Source organism: Lagenorhynchus albirostris, chromosome 2 (assembly GCF_949774975.1).
Source record: "Lagenorhynchus albirostris chromosome 2, mLagAlb1.1, whole genome shotgun sequence".
Lineage (NCBI taxonomy): Eukaryota > Metazoa > Chordata > Mammalia > Artiodactyla > Delphinidae > Lagenorhynchus > Lagenorhynchus albirostris.
In genome coordinates, this window is record NC_083096.1 from 169,827,259 (window position 1) to 169,844,064 (window position 16,806).

Here is a 16,806-nt window from a genome sequence, read left to right on the forward strand (position 1 = left end):
CTCATTTGTAAAATGAGATAATAGTAGTACCTGCCCCCATTGGGATATTATAGAATTAAATAAAGTAATATGGAAGAATATTTAGCACAATGCCTGGCATATAGTAAATAGTCAATACATTTTAGCAATTATTAATATTATGTAATCTCATTTTTTTGTTTATAAAAAAGTAACCTGGGTACAGCTGAGCCACTTTGAGGACAGCCTCAAATCACTATTGAATTAGAAAGAAACACCAGTTCCTCCCCTCCCCCCACAGCAACAAAAAATTGAAAGGCAATTTAAAGGGCTTTTTTTTTTTTTTAAATTTATTTTTGTCTGCGTTGGGTCTTTGATGCTGTGTGCAGGCTTTCTCTAGTTGCGGCAAGCGGGGGCTACTTTTCATTGTGGTGCGTGGGCTTCTCATTACGGTGGCTTCTCTTGTTGCGGAGCACGGACTCTAGGAGAGCAGGCTTCAGTAGTTGTGGCGCACGGGTTCAGTAGTTGTGGCACACGGGCTCAGTAGTTGTGGTGCTCGGGCTCAGTAGTTGTGGCACACGGGCTTAGTTGCTCCATGGCATGTGGGGTCTTCCCAGCCCAGGGCTCGAACCCGTGTCCCCTTCATTGGCAGGCGGATTCTTAACCACTGCGCCATCAGGGAAGTCCAAAAGGCAATTTAAATATTTATTCAATTCTTTTGAAAATGTTAAAGGTGATTTTATTCATAATCTCAAAAAAACTTCTTAACATTCCTTTTCCTCTTTCTGTTTCTTTTTCTTGTCTTCCTTCCCACCCTCTGCAGACAGCCTCCAAATCTGTATCCTGAGTCCTTCAAACGCTCTCTCAAAGCTCAGGCTGCACTGCTCTTACCTCCTTGCCCCCTGCTTCAGCCTCTCCCATCTTTTCCCACCCAGCAACCTCTGCCCTTTCTCTCTTAGCTTGTTTCCTTCCCTTGCCTCCTCCTGTTACTCAGATCCACAGAATAAAACCAGGCTGAAGCTACCTGAACTACAGAGTTTTCTTCCTCAAAGGCAGGGAGGAAAGGAGGCTATGAACAGGTGAATAATGTAATGTTCTTCCTCTCACAAAACAGACATACATCTGTTAATACAGCTAAATGCAGAATCTCATCAAGGAGTTAACAGTGGTTGATGTTTGAGGAGTAGGATTATGGGGGACTTTTTCCCTATTGTATTCATTTCCATATTGTTTACACTATTTTACAGTGAGCACATATTAATTGCACTTGAAATCAGGGAAAATAGCAGAAAGAGTAAAGCAAAAGAAGGGATAATGTGAGTATCCAAAATATATTCCACTGGTCCTGTATTTAAATCATGCAAAGTGCCAACTATGGGGCCCAGCACACACTTGATAAATAGCAGCTATTGTTAGTCAAGACCTAATGGACCTCCAGCCCCTCATGGAAACTCAAACTGCCCAATTGAATCAGAGTAGCTGGTGGCCCAAGGAGAAAGGGATCAGGCTGGGACATGCCCGTCCCCAGCCCCACCCCAGGCAAACTCTCTGCAGGGTTGCAGAAATAGTCTGATTGGGTCTGACAAGTTCTGCTTGCTCCTCCCGGACCAGCCTCCTAACGGGCTCTTTCTGATGCTTACCTGATTATATCCTCCTAGGCTGGCGGGTGGATGTGTGTGATGGGGGAGTCTGTTCCTGGAGAGTCTAATGATGCCCCCAGGAGCTCTAGACTATAGCTTCAGTTCAGTTATGGAAGACAAAACAAAATAAAAAATTAAATAGTTCTCATAAGGAGTCTCATCCTGTCTGCAGGCCGTGGGCTGTCCAATTTGTCCAGACTCTCTCTGACTTGGTACATGGCATCAGCAACCCACCACTCCCCCCAAAAATCAGTCAACCACTAAGGAGTCTTTGGGTACCTACTGTATGCTAGACATTACTGAATGTCTACTCTGTACAAGATGATGACAGAGGCAAAGCAGAGGAAGAAGAATACCAATAATAACTGTTGCCATTTATTGAAGGCCTATGAAATGTAAGATTCTCCACAAATTCGGGAGGATTCTTCTTGGACCTTGGTGAGTCCTGAGGCTGGGATGGCTAGAAATCACACCTAGACTCAAATGCCAGGTACCTCTGAGGCCTCACTCTCCATGGCCTGGCCAGTCAGAACCCTCAGCCACAGTGACTGGCCAAGGAATGGATACATGTCTCAGTAAGAGCCAATGAGACTTGGTTTGAGGAATGTTGTTGGAACTGTTGAGGAAAGAGTCCCTGTTTCTGTTGCAGCTGCTGAGAGACTAGGATGCCTGGCTGGTGCTGCTGGCAGCCACCCTGTGATCATGAGGAGAGAGTCTAACAGAGGACAAGGCCAGCAGAGAGGGAAACAGTCTTGACAGACCAAGAGAATGACACTGAATCCTGACAATCATCTGAGCTCCTCAATGCAGCCATGACTAAAGCTAGCTCTACCCCTGTACTTTTCAGTTTAAGGGAGTTTTTCTGCCAGTTTGAGCCCAGATGCTCTGACTGCTGTGCCCAGAAACCTGAGTATTTGGAGGAAGCACCCTCACCATCCAGTCTATAGGAGCCTGACAAGGGAAACATGTTTCCTTCCACACAACCACCCAGGTTTCTGTCAGAGAGCACAGCAAGTCCACAAATGTCAACAGAAGCAGCATGATGCCAGCAAAGGACCAAATCCTCTTAGACTGGCTGTGCCACCTTGGGGAAGTCACTTTCCCTCTCTGAACATTAATTTTCCTCACCTGTAACATGGGGCTGGGGTGGGAATCATAGCATCTATAGAATAGAATTGTTCCTAGAAGGCTGTTTGGTGGAGGTGAGCTCTGAGGATCCTCAAGGAGCTGGAGGTTAGGGTCAGAGTTAGCAGCAAACCTTCTCACTGTTCTCCCCTGAGCAGCATAAGACCAGGGCCTGTCTCTCCCAGGCAGCCTGGTGGAATGGAAGAGACCGAGCCATAGCACTAGGAGTCCTTCATTCTAGTCCTGGTTCTGCTGCCGGCCCAGGGAGTGGCTCTGGGCAAGCCCCTCCCCTGCCAATGTGCCCCCTTCAGAGGTGAGAAAGCCACGCCCTTTCTCCTCTTTTCTTCATAGAGTCAGGATCACATCATGTTCACTGTTGTATCCCCAATACTCAGCCCGGTTCCTGCCTCGTTGATAGAGTATTCCAGAATGCCCATCGTGTGAGTGAATAAAATGTGGTCAGGATGCCTGACCTTTCTTTTCTTTTTTTTGGAACATGTTGTTGTAGTATAACATATACAGAAAAAAATGCACAGATCCTAAGGCGTCTTCACAAACTGAACACAGCCCTGTCCCCAGTCCTTCCATCCCAAAACCACCTTATCAGCAGCCGGAAGTCCCCCTGTTGCCCCCTTTCCAGTCATTCCCTCCCCAAAGGCAACACTGGCCAGACTTCTGACAGTATCGAAGTGCTTTGAACTTCATATAAATGGAGAAACGCTTAACATTTTCCTGTGGTTCATAGCTTACAGAGGGCCCACGTGTACATTAACTCATTAAATCTTCACATCAGTACTGGGGGGTAGGCAGGAATTACAAATCCTATTTTACAGAGGAGAAAACTGAGGCTCAGAGAGGAGAAGGGAATCCCCCAGAATCACACCGCTGGCAAGTGGAAAGCTAGGATAACTGGTTCCATTTTCGTGTCTCCCTGGATTTCAGAATGTCCCTCCAGGCATCAGGAATGGTCACGAATCTGAAACCAGGAATAGTCAGGAATCTGAAACCAGTCCAGGCCTGGGCAGCTGAGGGTATAAGCTACCAGTCCTCCAGGATGGAAAGAGGGTCTGGGCATCCAAGTCCAGAGAAGTTCTGGTCACCTTTTGGGCAGGGCCCACCCCTCATTTCTAGTCTGTGGCACTCAACAAGCTTTGTAAATGCTGACAAGTGGCCTCTTCCCTGTCTCCCTCCCTCCACACTGGAGAATTCAGAGGGCTGTTGAATGGAAACAGGGAGAGTTATTTCCACAGCTCCCTCCCTGCCCTCCAGGTGGCCACACACACTGCCCAGGAGCAGATGGTCCCTTTGTAACCTTGCACTGTGTGCCCAGACCCCTCCTCTGCATGCTCAGAATCACTCTGGGCCAGCTCCTGACCACAGTGGCTGGCAGTAGATGCCCTGTCTTCCAGAATCCACCTCTGTCACCCGTGACTGGTAGGCAAGATTCCCCAGGTCTTTCCTTCTGGCCTCATGAACTCCTATACATCCTTCAAAGCCCAAACACCATCTCCTCTGGAATGTCTTTGTCTCTCCTAAACATCCACTTATCATGGTCCCTGCATATTAGTTTCTCTTTCTCAACACAACATAGAGATAATCACAAAGTCACATAAACAAAACACACATTTTCACCTCACCCACAATCTTTCTCTCTCTCTTTTTTGCAAACTGGGCTACACACACAGTTGTACCAAATAACAGCCTTGCCCCTCTCATGTGCACATGCTACACCACAACACCAGAGGGGTTTGGGCTCCACTTGTTTACAGCAGGGACACAAAGTCTCTTTCTACCACACCAAGGTGCATGCAAAACAGGCCCCAAAAGCACAGATCACACATTCATACAAATACACAGACACACACCTCTTTCACTCAGGCAGTTACACAACCACATGTAGAGACAGTTTCTCCTCTGACATACAAACGTAAAGGCATAGAGAAACATCCATCCTTCTCTCTGCCTCTCTGCTTCCCTTCTACCTTCTCCTCTCAACCCTCTCACTCTTACACACACACACACACACACACACACACACACACACACACACACACACACACACACACACACACACGGAAGCAGGCAGTAACAAACTCCCAAAATAGTCAGTCTCTGCCTTTCCGTCACACATAAACACACAGGCACGCGGGATCCATCCCCCCTCCGCTTTTTCTGTCTCCTCCTCCCCTCTTACATACACACACACACACACACACACACACACACACACACACACACACACACCACATAAACACACACACGCAGCTGCAGCACGCTGGGTCACACTCCTTGCTGGCGCCAGGCAGGAGACAAAGGTCGCCGAGGCTCCCGGCGCCGCGCACCTGACACAGCTGAGCCGCTCCCCGGGCTCCGCCAGCCCCGAGCCGGTCTCGGCGAGGTCTGGACCCCGTACCCTGAAACCGGAGACCCAGCCCGTTTCTGCCCTCGGGGGTCAGCACGCCACCCCGGCCCCGGCCCCGGCCCCAGTCCCAGCCCCAGTCCCAGCGCGCAGAGGGTTAAGACGCGGGCGCGGGTGGGGCAGGCGGTCCCCGGGCGTGATTGGCTGAGCTGCCCGGGCCCCGCGCCCCGCCATTGGCCCCTCGGCGGGCCCGCCTCCTGGGACTCGGCGCCGGTGCCGCGCTTAGCCTCGGGGCCCCAGCGCGCCGCCGCGGCAGGCAGCCGCGGCGTCCGAGGTGTGCGGCCGGGAACTGGTAGTGGGGCCCGGGGAGCAGCGCGGGGCCGGAGCGAAGCGCGCGAGCTATGGTGAGTGCTGCGCCCGGCCCGCCTTGACGGTCCCCCGCGGCGGCGCCCGAGTGGGACTCGGGGCCCGCCCGGCTCGCGGGGGCTGGGCGCAGGCAGCAGCCCTGGGAGGGCGTGGAGTCGGGGGGCGCGCGGGCAGGGCTCGGCTCGCCTGGCGGCGCCGCGCTCGGTCCCGTCGGGGGCGGCCGCGCCGAGCTTGGTTCTGGGTGGCTGGACCCGGCCGGGTTTGGAGGTCTTGGGGTGGCCGATTCGGTTCGGGGTCCCTTGGTGCGGTTCTGGGCTGGGGCGTCCGGAAATCCCTGGACCCGGCTGGGCTTGGAGACCCTCGGCTGGTTCCGTAAGGGGGTCGGGGGCAATCTGAAGAGGCTGTATTCGGTAGGACCTGAGTGTCCCGGGCCTCTGAGGTGGTTCCGGGGCTCGACTTGGGGCATCGTGGGTGGCGGCGCCGAGCGCATTCATAAGACTAGGTTGGGCGCCCTGGGACTGTGAATCCAGTATTCCCCTAGGGGCTTGAGAGTGGAGGCTGGGCAGCCAGGTTGCGGCTGTCAGAGTCCAGGGGCCACTTGGGGACCCTAGGCCCAGCGATCTGGTCTCCCCAGCATCTCCCGGTAATGGGTCTTCAGAGGAGGGGGTTGCTGAGACCAAGCACTGACTTGGATGGGCAGTGGTACCGGGGAGAAGGGAGCTGGGCATGGGGATTTCAGGGGGGTTTCTGAAGCCTTAGGAGAGAAACCCATTTGGTCGGGCCGGAGTTGTTGAGGCTGTGTTAGAGAGGAGGGTTGTCTCTGGAAGGAAAGCTAAGACCTTTCAATATCTCTCTGGGGCCCAGTGATCACCTCTCCATCTTGGGGGCCAAGGCCACCTACTTCTCTGTGGCTTCTTTCCCCAAGGACAGGCCCCTCTGATTCTCTCTCTAGTCCAGTTCTGTACCCTGCGGAGTGGATACAGGTCACCACGTAGGGCCTGAGGAGGGCACGTGCCAGTGATGGTGGCTGCCAGTCCTGGGGATGCAGCCACCTCCACTTCTCCGTGGCAATGCTGCCAAGCCTGTGGGAGCCCGGGTGGGGGCAGGATGGGATCCCCTGTAGACTGACGAGTCCCCCCAGGGGCTCCCCAGGACCAGCCCCTACTCTGCCCAGGGCTGGAGTGCCCTTACAACATCCCTTTCATCTTCCCTCCAAGCCAGTCCCCTCTTTTCACGCTCCACGAGTGTCCGCCTCCCCTGTACCACCTGCCTCTCCGGAGTCAGTAGTAATGCAGGTATGGCTTGACTCTGCACCCAAGGGTGCTTAGAGACCATCTTGGATCCAGCCCACCTCGTAGATCAGGAACCTGCCCCTGGATTGCTCTGCTTGGACTCCCCGCGGACGGCACTTGATTTAAGGTCTCAGTATATGGGAAATAAAAAGGCTGTCGTTGAGGTTGAGGTCATATCATCCACTTTGCCTCCAAGCCCACCCTGACCTAAGTTACTCAGAAAGAGAACTGTTTTCTCCTTAAATATCAGTAAAGAAAGAGAGGTCACCTTGCGTTGGTGACACTTTTCAGAGCCTTACAACCTAAGAAGCCTCCCAGCCTGTCAGAGAGGCCCCTGGCTTTGGCATCAAACAGATTTGGATTTGAATTCTAGTTCCTCTACTTCCCCAGAGGGACAAATTACGTCATCACCTCCCAGTATCAGTTTCCTCATCTGTGAAGCGAGATGATGGGTCTTATCTCACAGGGATGGTGTACAGATTCAGTGAGATAACCCAGTGAGAGTGCTTTGCTCAAATACAGCTAACTTTCCTTTCTTGTACAACCTTAAGCTCAAGGTGGGAAGTTCTGCCTGACATCTAACCTATTTGCTAAGTCTGGAAGAAGGATTAAAATTCATCATGTTGTGGGGAGAAGGGAAGAGTGATACTTAGAGAACAGGTCATTGGCTCATCTTTTAACAAAGATTTATTGAACACTTACTATATGCCAAGCGCTGTCTAGGGAGGGAAAAACAGTCGTAAACACTGTGTCAGGAGAGCTTCCACCAGTTCATAAATGTCCACGCAATCCTCAGGCTAGGTGGCATATCTTTAGGAGAGGTAGAGAGATCCTGCCAGGTGAGGGCTCCCTTCTGTATGGAGAGGTGAGAGAAAGCTTCACCCAGCGGGTGGCATCTGAGTTGGAAAGAACATCCCAGCTAGGGGAACCTGTGCGAGCAGGGGACCAGAGGTTTGGGAGTACGGGAGAGGCCTGAATGGGGCTTGCCTGACACCTGGGCATCAGAGAGGCAGGAGAGAGGAGAGAGAGTGGGCAAGGGATGCTGATGGGGCTGGATGGCTGGAGGCTTAGGCAGACCGAGGAGCCAGAACTCCACTGTGGACTGTTGGTCCACTGCATGTGGGTGCAGAGGAGGCTGATGTCTAGGCCTCCTTGGCCCCCGTCATTTTGGTTTCCCCTAAACCCTAGTCCCTGTGCTCATTCCTGAGGTGGGGGTGATTCAGGGCCGCTAGAGTGTTTATTCCTTGGATCTCCTGCTCCATGGGTTTTAAACAATTCAGCGTTCCCTCCATCGTTGCCAAGTTTCCCCTGGCCCCTGGGTTCCTAGTGGGGCTCCTTTGGAGAGTGTGTGGGCTGTTTCCTGTTGTCCTGGCTCAAGCTCCCTGATGATTCCAAGCTCCCCACCCAGGTCTCTAACCCCTTGGCGGGGAGTCAGCGCTGTTCTCAGAGACCTCAGGTAGACCCCCCCAGTGCGGGCTTGACATGAGGGTTCTCAGGAGGCACAGCAACAGGCACAGAGGGGTGAAGGAGATTGCCCAGGGTCACACAGCAAGATAGCGCCAGAGCAGGCACAGACCCCCTAGGTGTTTGGAGGGTTACCAGATGGACAGGTTGGGGGAAGGAGGCCCAACCTGGCATTGTCAGTCCACTCTTGTGGCGCCTTGAGAATGTTCCTTTACATTCCAAACTAGGGGCTGAGCACAAAGCCACAGCTAAGGGTTGGGAATCATCTTTACCGTAAGTGGCTGAGTTGAGGACAGGTCCAGCTCCTAGGTTTGAATACTGGATATACCACCAACTTGCTGCGTGACTTTGCATCAGTTATTCCCTCTTTCTACACCTCCTTTCCTACCAAGTGGGGCAGATCTGCTCCTTCTGTAAGATACAATGTAGAAATGCTTCATTGCCTATTAAGCACTTGAGGGAAAAAGTATTATTAATTAAAGGTGGGAGGCCAGCCACATCCCCCCTGAACCAGTCTGTAGGGGGTTCCCGGAACACAGAAGTACCTTTCCCGGTGTGGCCAGAGCCTGTGCTCATAACTGGGTTATTGCTAACATTTTAGTAAATAGGCATGTTGTTAACTTTTGTTAAAGAATAAGTACATTGTTTCCCAGACAGAACTGGAGAGACCAGGAGAGCAGCAGGATTTGAGGAGTAAGAGGGCTACAGGGTGGATTCAGCAGAAAGTTTCAGGCGTCAGCCAAGACATAAGCAGGTTGGCTAAAGTCCACACTTCGATGACAGCGAGGGAGGAACCATCAGCAAATGTTTACGACTTTTCGTTCCCCTCAATTTTTTCTTTTTGGTTGACTAGCTAAGCACCTCGCCCCCGTCAGAGTGCTGCATTCATTCATTCATTCGTTCATTCATTCATTCACCAAACAAGTATGTGTGGCATAATGCCAGGAGCTGGGGCTGTGGGTGGTGTGAACGAGACGGGTAGGTCTGTCTTCCACAGTCTGGTGGGCAGGCAGATATGGAGCAGGAAATTACCAGTGTGATTTCTGTTACCAAGGAGACTTGCAGGGTGCCGAGGAACAGATAGGGCAACCTGGCCTGGGGATCAGAAGAAGCTCCCTGAGGACGTGACATTAAGGTTGTAGCCTAAAGAATGAACATTCTAGGCAGAGGGAGCAGTAAGTGGGAGATGGGACAAAACATGGTGCACTCGGGAGTTAATTCAGTTGCAGGCTGGGAGGTGGCCCCGGGGCAGGCGCACGCAGGGAGGGCCAGGTTAAGAATTCGGGGCTCGATCCTAAGGGCAGTGAGAGGAGTGATGTGGTCAGGTCTGCGTTTTGAGATGATGGTACAGGCTGCTTTCTGGAGAATGGGTAGGAGGGGTGAGGCTGGAGGCTGGGAGACCATTTAGGAGGCTGCCAGAGTGGCCCTAGGAGAGATGACAGTAGTCTGGACACCAGTCACTGCCCCATCCACCCCACCCCACATCCCCATCATGCTGCCCAGAATGGGCAGTGAGGAGAGGAGGGAGCTGTGGCCACGGAGGTCCCACAGCCCTGTGGACATTGACCTTTCTCTTCTCATGCTTTCATGCAGATAACTAGCGGGGCTCCTGGCCTCCAAGAACTTTGACCTAAAAGAGAGAAAGGTGAAGCTTCAGAATGGCTCTGAAACAAGGTAGAAAACAGGGATGCAGCTCCAGAGTCACCCTGGCCACGGAGGTGTATCAGGGAAGTCTTCCCAGAGGAGGCGGCATCTGAGCTGCTTCATATGGCAACAGTTAGTGGAATGGAATGCTTCCTAGGAGCCAAGCTTTGGAGACATGACAACAAGGAGATACTCTTCTGTCCTTAAAGAGTTATAGTCTGGGGGGCAAAGTTTAATGAGCAAGCAACACTGACTGAACCCCACTGCCAGTGAGAGGTGCTGGGGGTCTAGGCCCTGAGGGTTCTGCCCTTTCCCCAGCGGCCCTGAGGATGGGGTGCCTGGGATATCCGCTGGCCTGTCTCAGCTCGCTGACAAGCCTCAGAATGGCTCCCTCCTCCCCACAGGCTCCTGGAGAGGTGGGCGGTGGGGGGCGGTTTACCGACAGGGGAGATGGAAACAGAGGAACAAGTTTCTGGAGAACATTCAGGAAATTAGCTGAGGGAGGACCCAATGTCAGGGCCCAGAGATAGGGAGGTAGGCCTGGCTGCTAGATCTTCTTAAAACCTCGAATGCTTGTGTTAAAAGGGGATTTGTAACCGTCTAATTCAACGTCCCCGTTTTACAGGAGGGAAGACTGAGGGGTACAATGAGCCTCTACCATGTGCCTGGCACTTAAATGTAACCCTTTTGACTGTCACACCAACCACAGGAAGTAGGTTCATCCCCATTACAGAGCTGTGAAAGCTGGTGCCCAACGGCCACTTAGGGAATTAGGAGCTGGAACTGGGCAGCGGCCTCCTGATTCCTCAAGATTCTGGCTTCAGTCCCAAACTACCACTCAATTTAGCAGAAACTTCCTTCCTGGGAAAGCCCCCTGAGGACCTGGATGGGACTCCTGGGCAGTGGCCAGAGGCATTGGGAGCTGATTGGGGCCAGGCTGAAATACTGATCATCTTTCACCTTTGCACAGCACTTGACAGTGAAGTCCTCTCCTCCCCACTCACCAACTGTCCTTGAGTCCCACTGCCGGTCAGTGGCAGAGCTAGGACTTCAACCCAGGCCTGTGCTTCCCCACCCAGACCCCCAGCTCCCCAGCTCCCGGCATTGCCCCAGGGGCCCTGGCCCACGTCTCCAGTGGCCCCTGACTGGAGATGTCCCAAGCTTCCTGACCACATGCCCCCGTGAGTGTGAGCCTGACACATAAGCCTCGCCTTCCCTGGGCTCCTCCCCACAAGCTCCTTTGCCTCCTTGGCTGTAGGCAGGAGCGGGGCGGGTGGCAGCCAGGAGGAGTAGGGTTACAAGTGTAAACACCGTCATGTCAATATTTACCTCTGCCTGGAACCAGAGCCTCTGCCTCCCACACGCTGCCCCTCTGGGTGCACATGGCCTGCGCCAGGCCGCTCTGGTCACTGAAGGCAAGGCCAAGGGTGGAGATACGTGTAGCTTCCAGCCCAGCTCTGCCTCTATCTTTCCGTGTGGCCCTGAGCAAGACACTCTCCCTTCCTAAGCCTTAGTTTTCCCATCTGTAAAATGACATGGCTGGGATAGACCGATTCAAGGGGCCTTTTCAGCTGTGACCTGTAGGATCACAAGCATAATACTCTGGTTCAGAGCACAGGCGTGAAGTTGGCCAGACGAGGGTTGCATCCCAGCTCTGCCGTTTCCTCACTGTGAGATTGTGGGCAAGTCAGTTAACCCCTTTGAGCTTCGTTTCTCCATCTGTAAAATGAGATCCTAACATACCTGTTTTGGAGGGTCGTTGGTGAGGGTTAACGAGATGATGCATTAATGCGCATGGCTTTTGGCACAGGGTAAGAACTGAGTGATGGTGGTGGTGGCCGTTACTCCAGAGAAACATTTTATGATTCTCTGAATCCAGACGCTGGGTTGCGTCACTTGGGGACTGGAGCCAAGGGTGGGGACTCTAACCTCAAGCCCTCCTAGTACTCTGGGGCCACTGGCTGGGCTGGGGGGACCCAAGGGTTGGAAAAGCCCCTTGGTTAACACCACACACACACACACACACACACACACACACACACACACACACACGGACACACACACACAGCTGAGGGTCCTTTCTTTGGATGGAGGTCCAGGACTGACCTCCGAGACTTGTGGCAGTGAGAGCAGCAAGGAAAGGTGGAGGAGGCAGAGCGGGGAGGAAGGATGCATTTCCAAAGCAGCTATTTCACAGAAGCTCCAAGTCCAGTACACACAGGACTGTTCCCTCCAGCCCTGGAGAGGAGGAGGCATGGGATGAGGCAGCTGCCGGTCAGCAGAAGTGGACCTACAGACCAGTGGGCCCAGGTTCAAGCCTGGCTCCCACGCTTTTTGCTCTGTCACTTTGGACAGCATGTCGCCTCTCTGAGCTGTGTTTTCCTCGTCGCTAATATGGAGATGCTGGGGCCTAGTTTGTACAGTAGTTGGAACAGTTTCGTCAGGTGCTGTTTCAGAAGAACCCAGCTCAGTCCTGGCACATACAGGGCGCTCAGCCGGTATCAGCCTCACGAGAACCACACGCCAGTCCTGGTGCTGCTTGTGTGGGTGCTTCTTGAGGACAAGATTGTACGTTTTTTTAAAATTGTGGTATAATTTGCATGAGATGCACACATCTTGTACAGCTCAGTTTTTACAAATGTACACACCTACATCATCACCCCCTAGATCAAAATATAGAAGCTTTCCACTGCCCCAGAAAGTTCCCACGTGCCCCCTTCTGTCAACCCCCTGCTACAGGGGGCTGCTGACCTACTTTCTATTCTCTGTTTTGCCTGATTTTTAACCTTATCTGCATGAATTCATATGTATGTACACTTGGGTCTGGTTTCCTTCAGCTTCAGTCAATACTGACCATTTGTAGTTCTTTCGTGCTGTTGCCAGTATCTGGGCCTTTTTAGGCTCTATTGCATCCCACTGGGTAGATGTGCATGTAAATGTCCGTGGATGAGAATTTGAATTGATTCCAGTTTGGGCAGCTGTGACATTCCTGTGCGTGTCTCTTGGGTGGGTCTTAGGAGTTGAACTGCCGGGCCGTAGGGTCAGTGCGTATTTAACTTTCCTAGAAACTGCCACACAGTTCTCCAAGGAGGGTACTGTTCACCTCTTTGCCCAGGGCCCCATGGCCTAACCTAGAGTACTTTCGTGATGAATGTTTTTAGAAGCAGGATGGAATTTGAGTCCTTTCTTTGTCTTAATGCTTCAGATCCACACTGTCAGCCCTGCCTCTGCTGTCAGGGCCTGGCAGCCAGGCTGGGGCTCTGCCTAGACCCTGCCTGAGCTTTCTCTAGGCATCTGTCATTTCTCAGGGCAGGGAGGGGGTCCTGGCCCTGGAGACCCCAGGCCATGAGGCTCTACCACTGATTGTCTGTGTGACCTTAGGCAAGTCCCTTCCCCTTCCTGGTCCTCAGTTTCCCCTTCTGCAAAACACTGTGTGGATTGAGGTTTCCGCAGCTCCCCAGTTTCTGGTAGGCTCCCCTCATTTGGGAGCCATTTGCTCCCAATTGCTCTGTGCTTTTCCACCTCCAGGGTTGCCCCTGTGCCACCTATGAACCCCAGCTGTCCCATATCTCTGAGAAAGGACCATTTGGGAAAGTGTGGGTAGGCTCTTCATCTTGGTACCCTCCCTACGCACCTCACTGTGAATCAGTCCTCCCTGGGTGAAAGCCCCCCAGAGCAGGTCTCTGGCCGTGGGAGCCCCACCCATGGAGGCTTTGCAAAGGCGATGGAGTGAACCTGGGTCTGTATCCTGCCACTTTGGGCTTTGTGACCTTGGGCAAGTCTCTCCACCTCTCTGAGCTCCTGAATCCTCATCTGCAGGGTTATAAGGACGAAATGAGGTCTTGCATCATTGTGGGGACAGAGGTGGATGGGGCAGCAAAGTCCCTGCCCTTAAGGAGCTACATTCTAGCGGAGGGAGCCAGAGACCAAACAGACAAACCAACCAACCAGAAAGATCACTTCAGAGAAAGGATAGGAAAGAAAACAATGTGGCTGTGAGGTGGGGGGTGGGGGCCGGGAAGGATGAGGAGGGGGCAGCCAGGCAAAGATGCAGGAGAGGAGAGTTCCAAACAGAAGGAACAGCAGGTGCAAAGAGCCTGAGGCAGGGACGAGGGATTTGGCACGTTGTGAGTGGCAGGAAGGCCGATGTGGCTGGGCAGAGGAAGCAAGGGGGAAGTGGGTAGGAAGAGGTGGCGTGGAGGCGCCAGGTCCTGCAGGGCCTTGTCAAGCACGGGGGGAAGCTGGCATTTCATTTTTAGAGTGACGGGAAGCCACTGCAGGGCTCCAAGTAGGGGATGACTCGCGTTTTGGTTTATGTTTTAGAAAAGCCCTGGCTGCTGTGTGGGGGAATGGCCTGTAGGGGGCAGGAGTGAGGCGGGGAGGCCAGTGTCTGGTGAGAGTGGGCCTCAGTACTTTCTCCTGTCCTGAGGGCAAGGAGGCTTGTGTTACTCTAGGATGTGGGATTTTAGCAGCTGCTTCAGAGGACAGGCGAGCAGTAGTGGGGGCGTCCCAGGTGCTGCAGGATGTTCCTGGCAGCAGAGCATGGGGGGCAAAATTTGCCTTTGGAGCCAGAGAGACCTGTCTTAAAACCTCCATTTGAACTCAGCCTTCCAGGGGGAGCTTGGGATTCTCCCAAAGTGACCCCTTTCCCACCACCCCAGGCCCTGAGGACCCAGGGACATGGAGCCAGAAGGGCACAGAGCCAGGGCCTGCCTCCCCCGCTTCCGCACACCCTGCCGAGAAGTGAGGCGGAGGAAGTGATGGCCTCAAAGGCACGCCTAGCCCCTCTGCCCTCGGGCTGCTGCTCCCACGGCCCGGCTCGAGGAAATCCTGTGGCTTGGTGGTTCCTGGGTGTCCCGGGCTGGTCTGAGGCAGGAGGCGGCCACGAGAAAGCAGTACTTCATTTTTCTCTGCCCCTGAGTGGGTGGTTACTCGGTATCCTGCTGGGCTTCCACGGGTGGAGAGAAGGAAGAGGGAGGGCATGGGAGTTCACAGAGTCTCAGAAGATCTACATGGAAGTGGGACGTAGACATCATCCAGAACAACCTCTTCGCGGGGAGACAAAGCCTCAGAAAGGGAAAGAGGCTTTGCCTGAGGCCACACGAGTTAGAAGCAGGACTTAGACCCTGACTTCCGGGACTCCTAATTCGGTGCTCTTTCTGTTAAGATGTGGGTCTCAGAGCCAGATAGACCTGGGTTCTAGTCCCAGCTCTGCCACTTAATCCTAGCTGGGTGATCTTGGGCCAGGGACTGTTTCTGAGCCTCGGTTTTCTCCCCTGTGGAATGGGATGATAGTAATTCCTTTCTCATGGTGTTTTAAAGAGTGGTCGAAATGATTCTTGTAGAGCTCATAGGATGTGCACATAGTGGGTCCTCGGTAACAGGAGCTGTCAATAACGTAATGTTAGTAGGATTGAATAACATGGCTATTGCAGTTCTGTAATTCTGAGCCTCGCGAAGAGCTGGAGAGACCTGCTGCGTGCTAGGCTTCGCTTGTGCTGTTTTCTAGTTCTGGTGAATGCAGTTAGGCTGGGGAGGTGAGGAGATTCCCATCATCAGCCTATCTCACTGCTGGTTTATTTTACTTCCCCATATAGTTGGGAGACCCTTTAACAAGGCCCTTAATTATCACCACCACCCCAACACACACACACACACACACACACACACAAACACACACGCGCACACACACACACACACGTGCATGCGTGAAAGGATTAGGTGGGCTGGAACGATTCTGTCTGCCTGCAGCCTGAATAGGGAGCAGACAGGCATTAAATGCAGGCCCGGGATGGAACCCTAGGCAGCTCCCACTTTTTGCACCAGGTCCCTACTACACACTCACTGATTCTTGTTTGTGCAGCATGGCCTTGGGGCCAAGAGCAGGGGTTGAGGTATCAATTTGAACTTGAACCCTGGCTTCACCACTTATTTGTTGTAAAGGACCTTTGAGCAGGTAAGTTTTCCTCTCTGAGCCTTGGGTTTCCCATCTGTGGTGTGGGTAAACAACCTGCTCCGGGGCGTTTGCAAACATTAAACGGGGGGAGCTGTGCTCAGAGCACGTGTGGCATATTCAGCACTTGACTCTGCGAGATGGGCGTACTAATTACAACACACATATGTATGTCCCAAACCCGTTAGCCTGTTCCTCTTTCCACAGCTGTTCTCAGAAACTTTCTTGACAGTCCCCGGCCCACCCATCCCCTTTGAGGGACGAAGGAGACTGTCCCTCAGCCCCCTTCATTCCCCACCCCCGACTGCCTTCTATCAGGCTACAAGTCACCTTGGACGGAATTTCCTGCTCTTTCTTGTCTCCTGCACCAATGCAGATCAGGAGCCGGTCTGCCTGGGTTTGAATCCCAGCTCTGCATTTACTTGAGCAACTTTAGGCAAATCCCTTTAGTTCTTAGCCTCTCTTTCTGCCTAACTGAAATGGGAAGAATAATAGTACTGAACTCATACAGCTGTTTAAACAAGCGGTATAATTCTTGTAAAGAGCCAGAGTCTGTGCCTATCATAATCTGGGATCCATACCATAAGTGCCTAGTAAATGTTAACTGATTTTATTATCGGATGGAGTTCTGAAGGAGCAGAGCCCCTACCTCTTTACATCTGTATTCCCAGCACCTGGCAAGGATGGGCTTGGAAGGGATTTGGGTTCTGTAGGGATTTGCACCATGGGCAACAGAGAGTTGTATTGCCTTACCAGTGAATTGGGCCTCCCTGAAAAGACCTTTGTCAGGGACTCGGGTCATATTGTGAGCTTGTTTATGCCCATGTTGTGGGCAGACATTTCCCACAAGCCTACTCCGCATCACCCCATGCTCTAGACGGTGTGGGAGAAGGTGCAGACGCAGGGCTGCCTTAGTGAGCTCACAGTCCACAGGGGAAGCTAGGCACCATGGTTCTGATCCAATTCGAGCATGGTCAGCACTGGCCAGGCAGGCGACTTCAGAGA

The 16,806-nt window shown here is 52.9% G+C and overlaps 1 protein-coding gene and 1 long non-coding RNA gene across 2 annotated transcripts in view; one reads left to right on the plus strand and one right to left on the minus strand.

The window, feature by feature from the left end:
* Positions 1-296: 296 nt before the first annotated feature.
* LOC132516345 (uncharacterized) lies at positions 297-5,204 on the minus strand. The gene is made up of 3 exons (XR_009539300.1): positions 5,066-5,204; positions 1,599-1,694; positions 297-625 (listed from the first exon to the last, which is right to left on the minus strand). It is a non-coding gene; the product is annotated as an uncharacterized LOC132516345 (long non-coding RNA).
* A 153-nt stretch (positions 5,205-5,357) lies between these two features.
* ECE1 (endothelin converting enzyme 1) overlaps positions 5,358-16,806 on the plus strand; it is a 114,660-nt gene continuing 103,211 nt past the window's right edge. Inside the window, exon 1 of the mRNA XM_060141192.1 lies at positions 5,358-5,486. Within this exon, the coding sequence (XP_059997175.1) occupies positions 5,484-5,486 (3 nt within the window). The 5' untranslated portion in view covers positions 5,358-5,483. The remainder of the gene's footprint in view (positions 5,487-16,806) is intronic.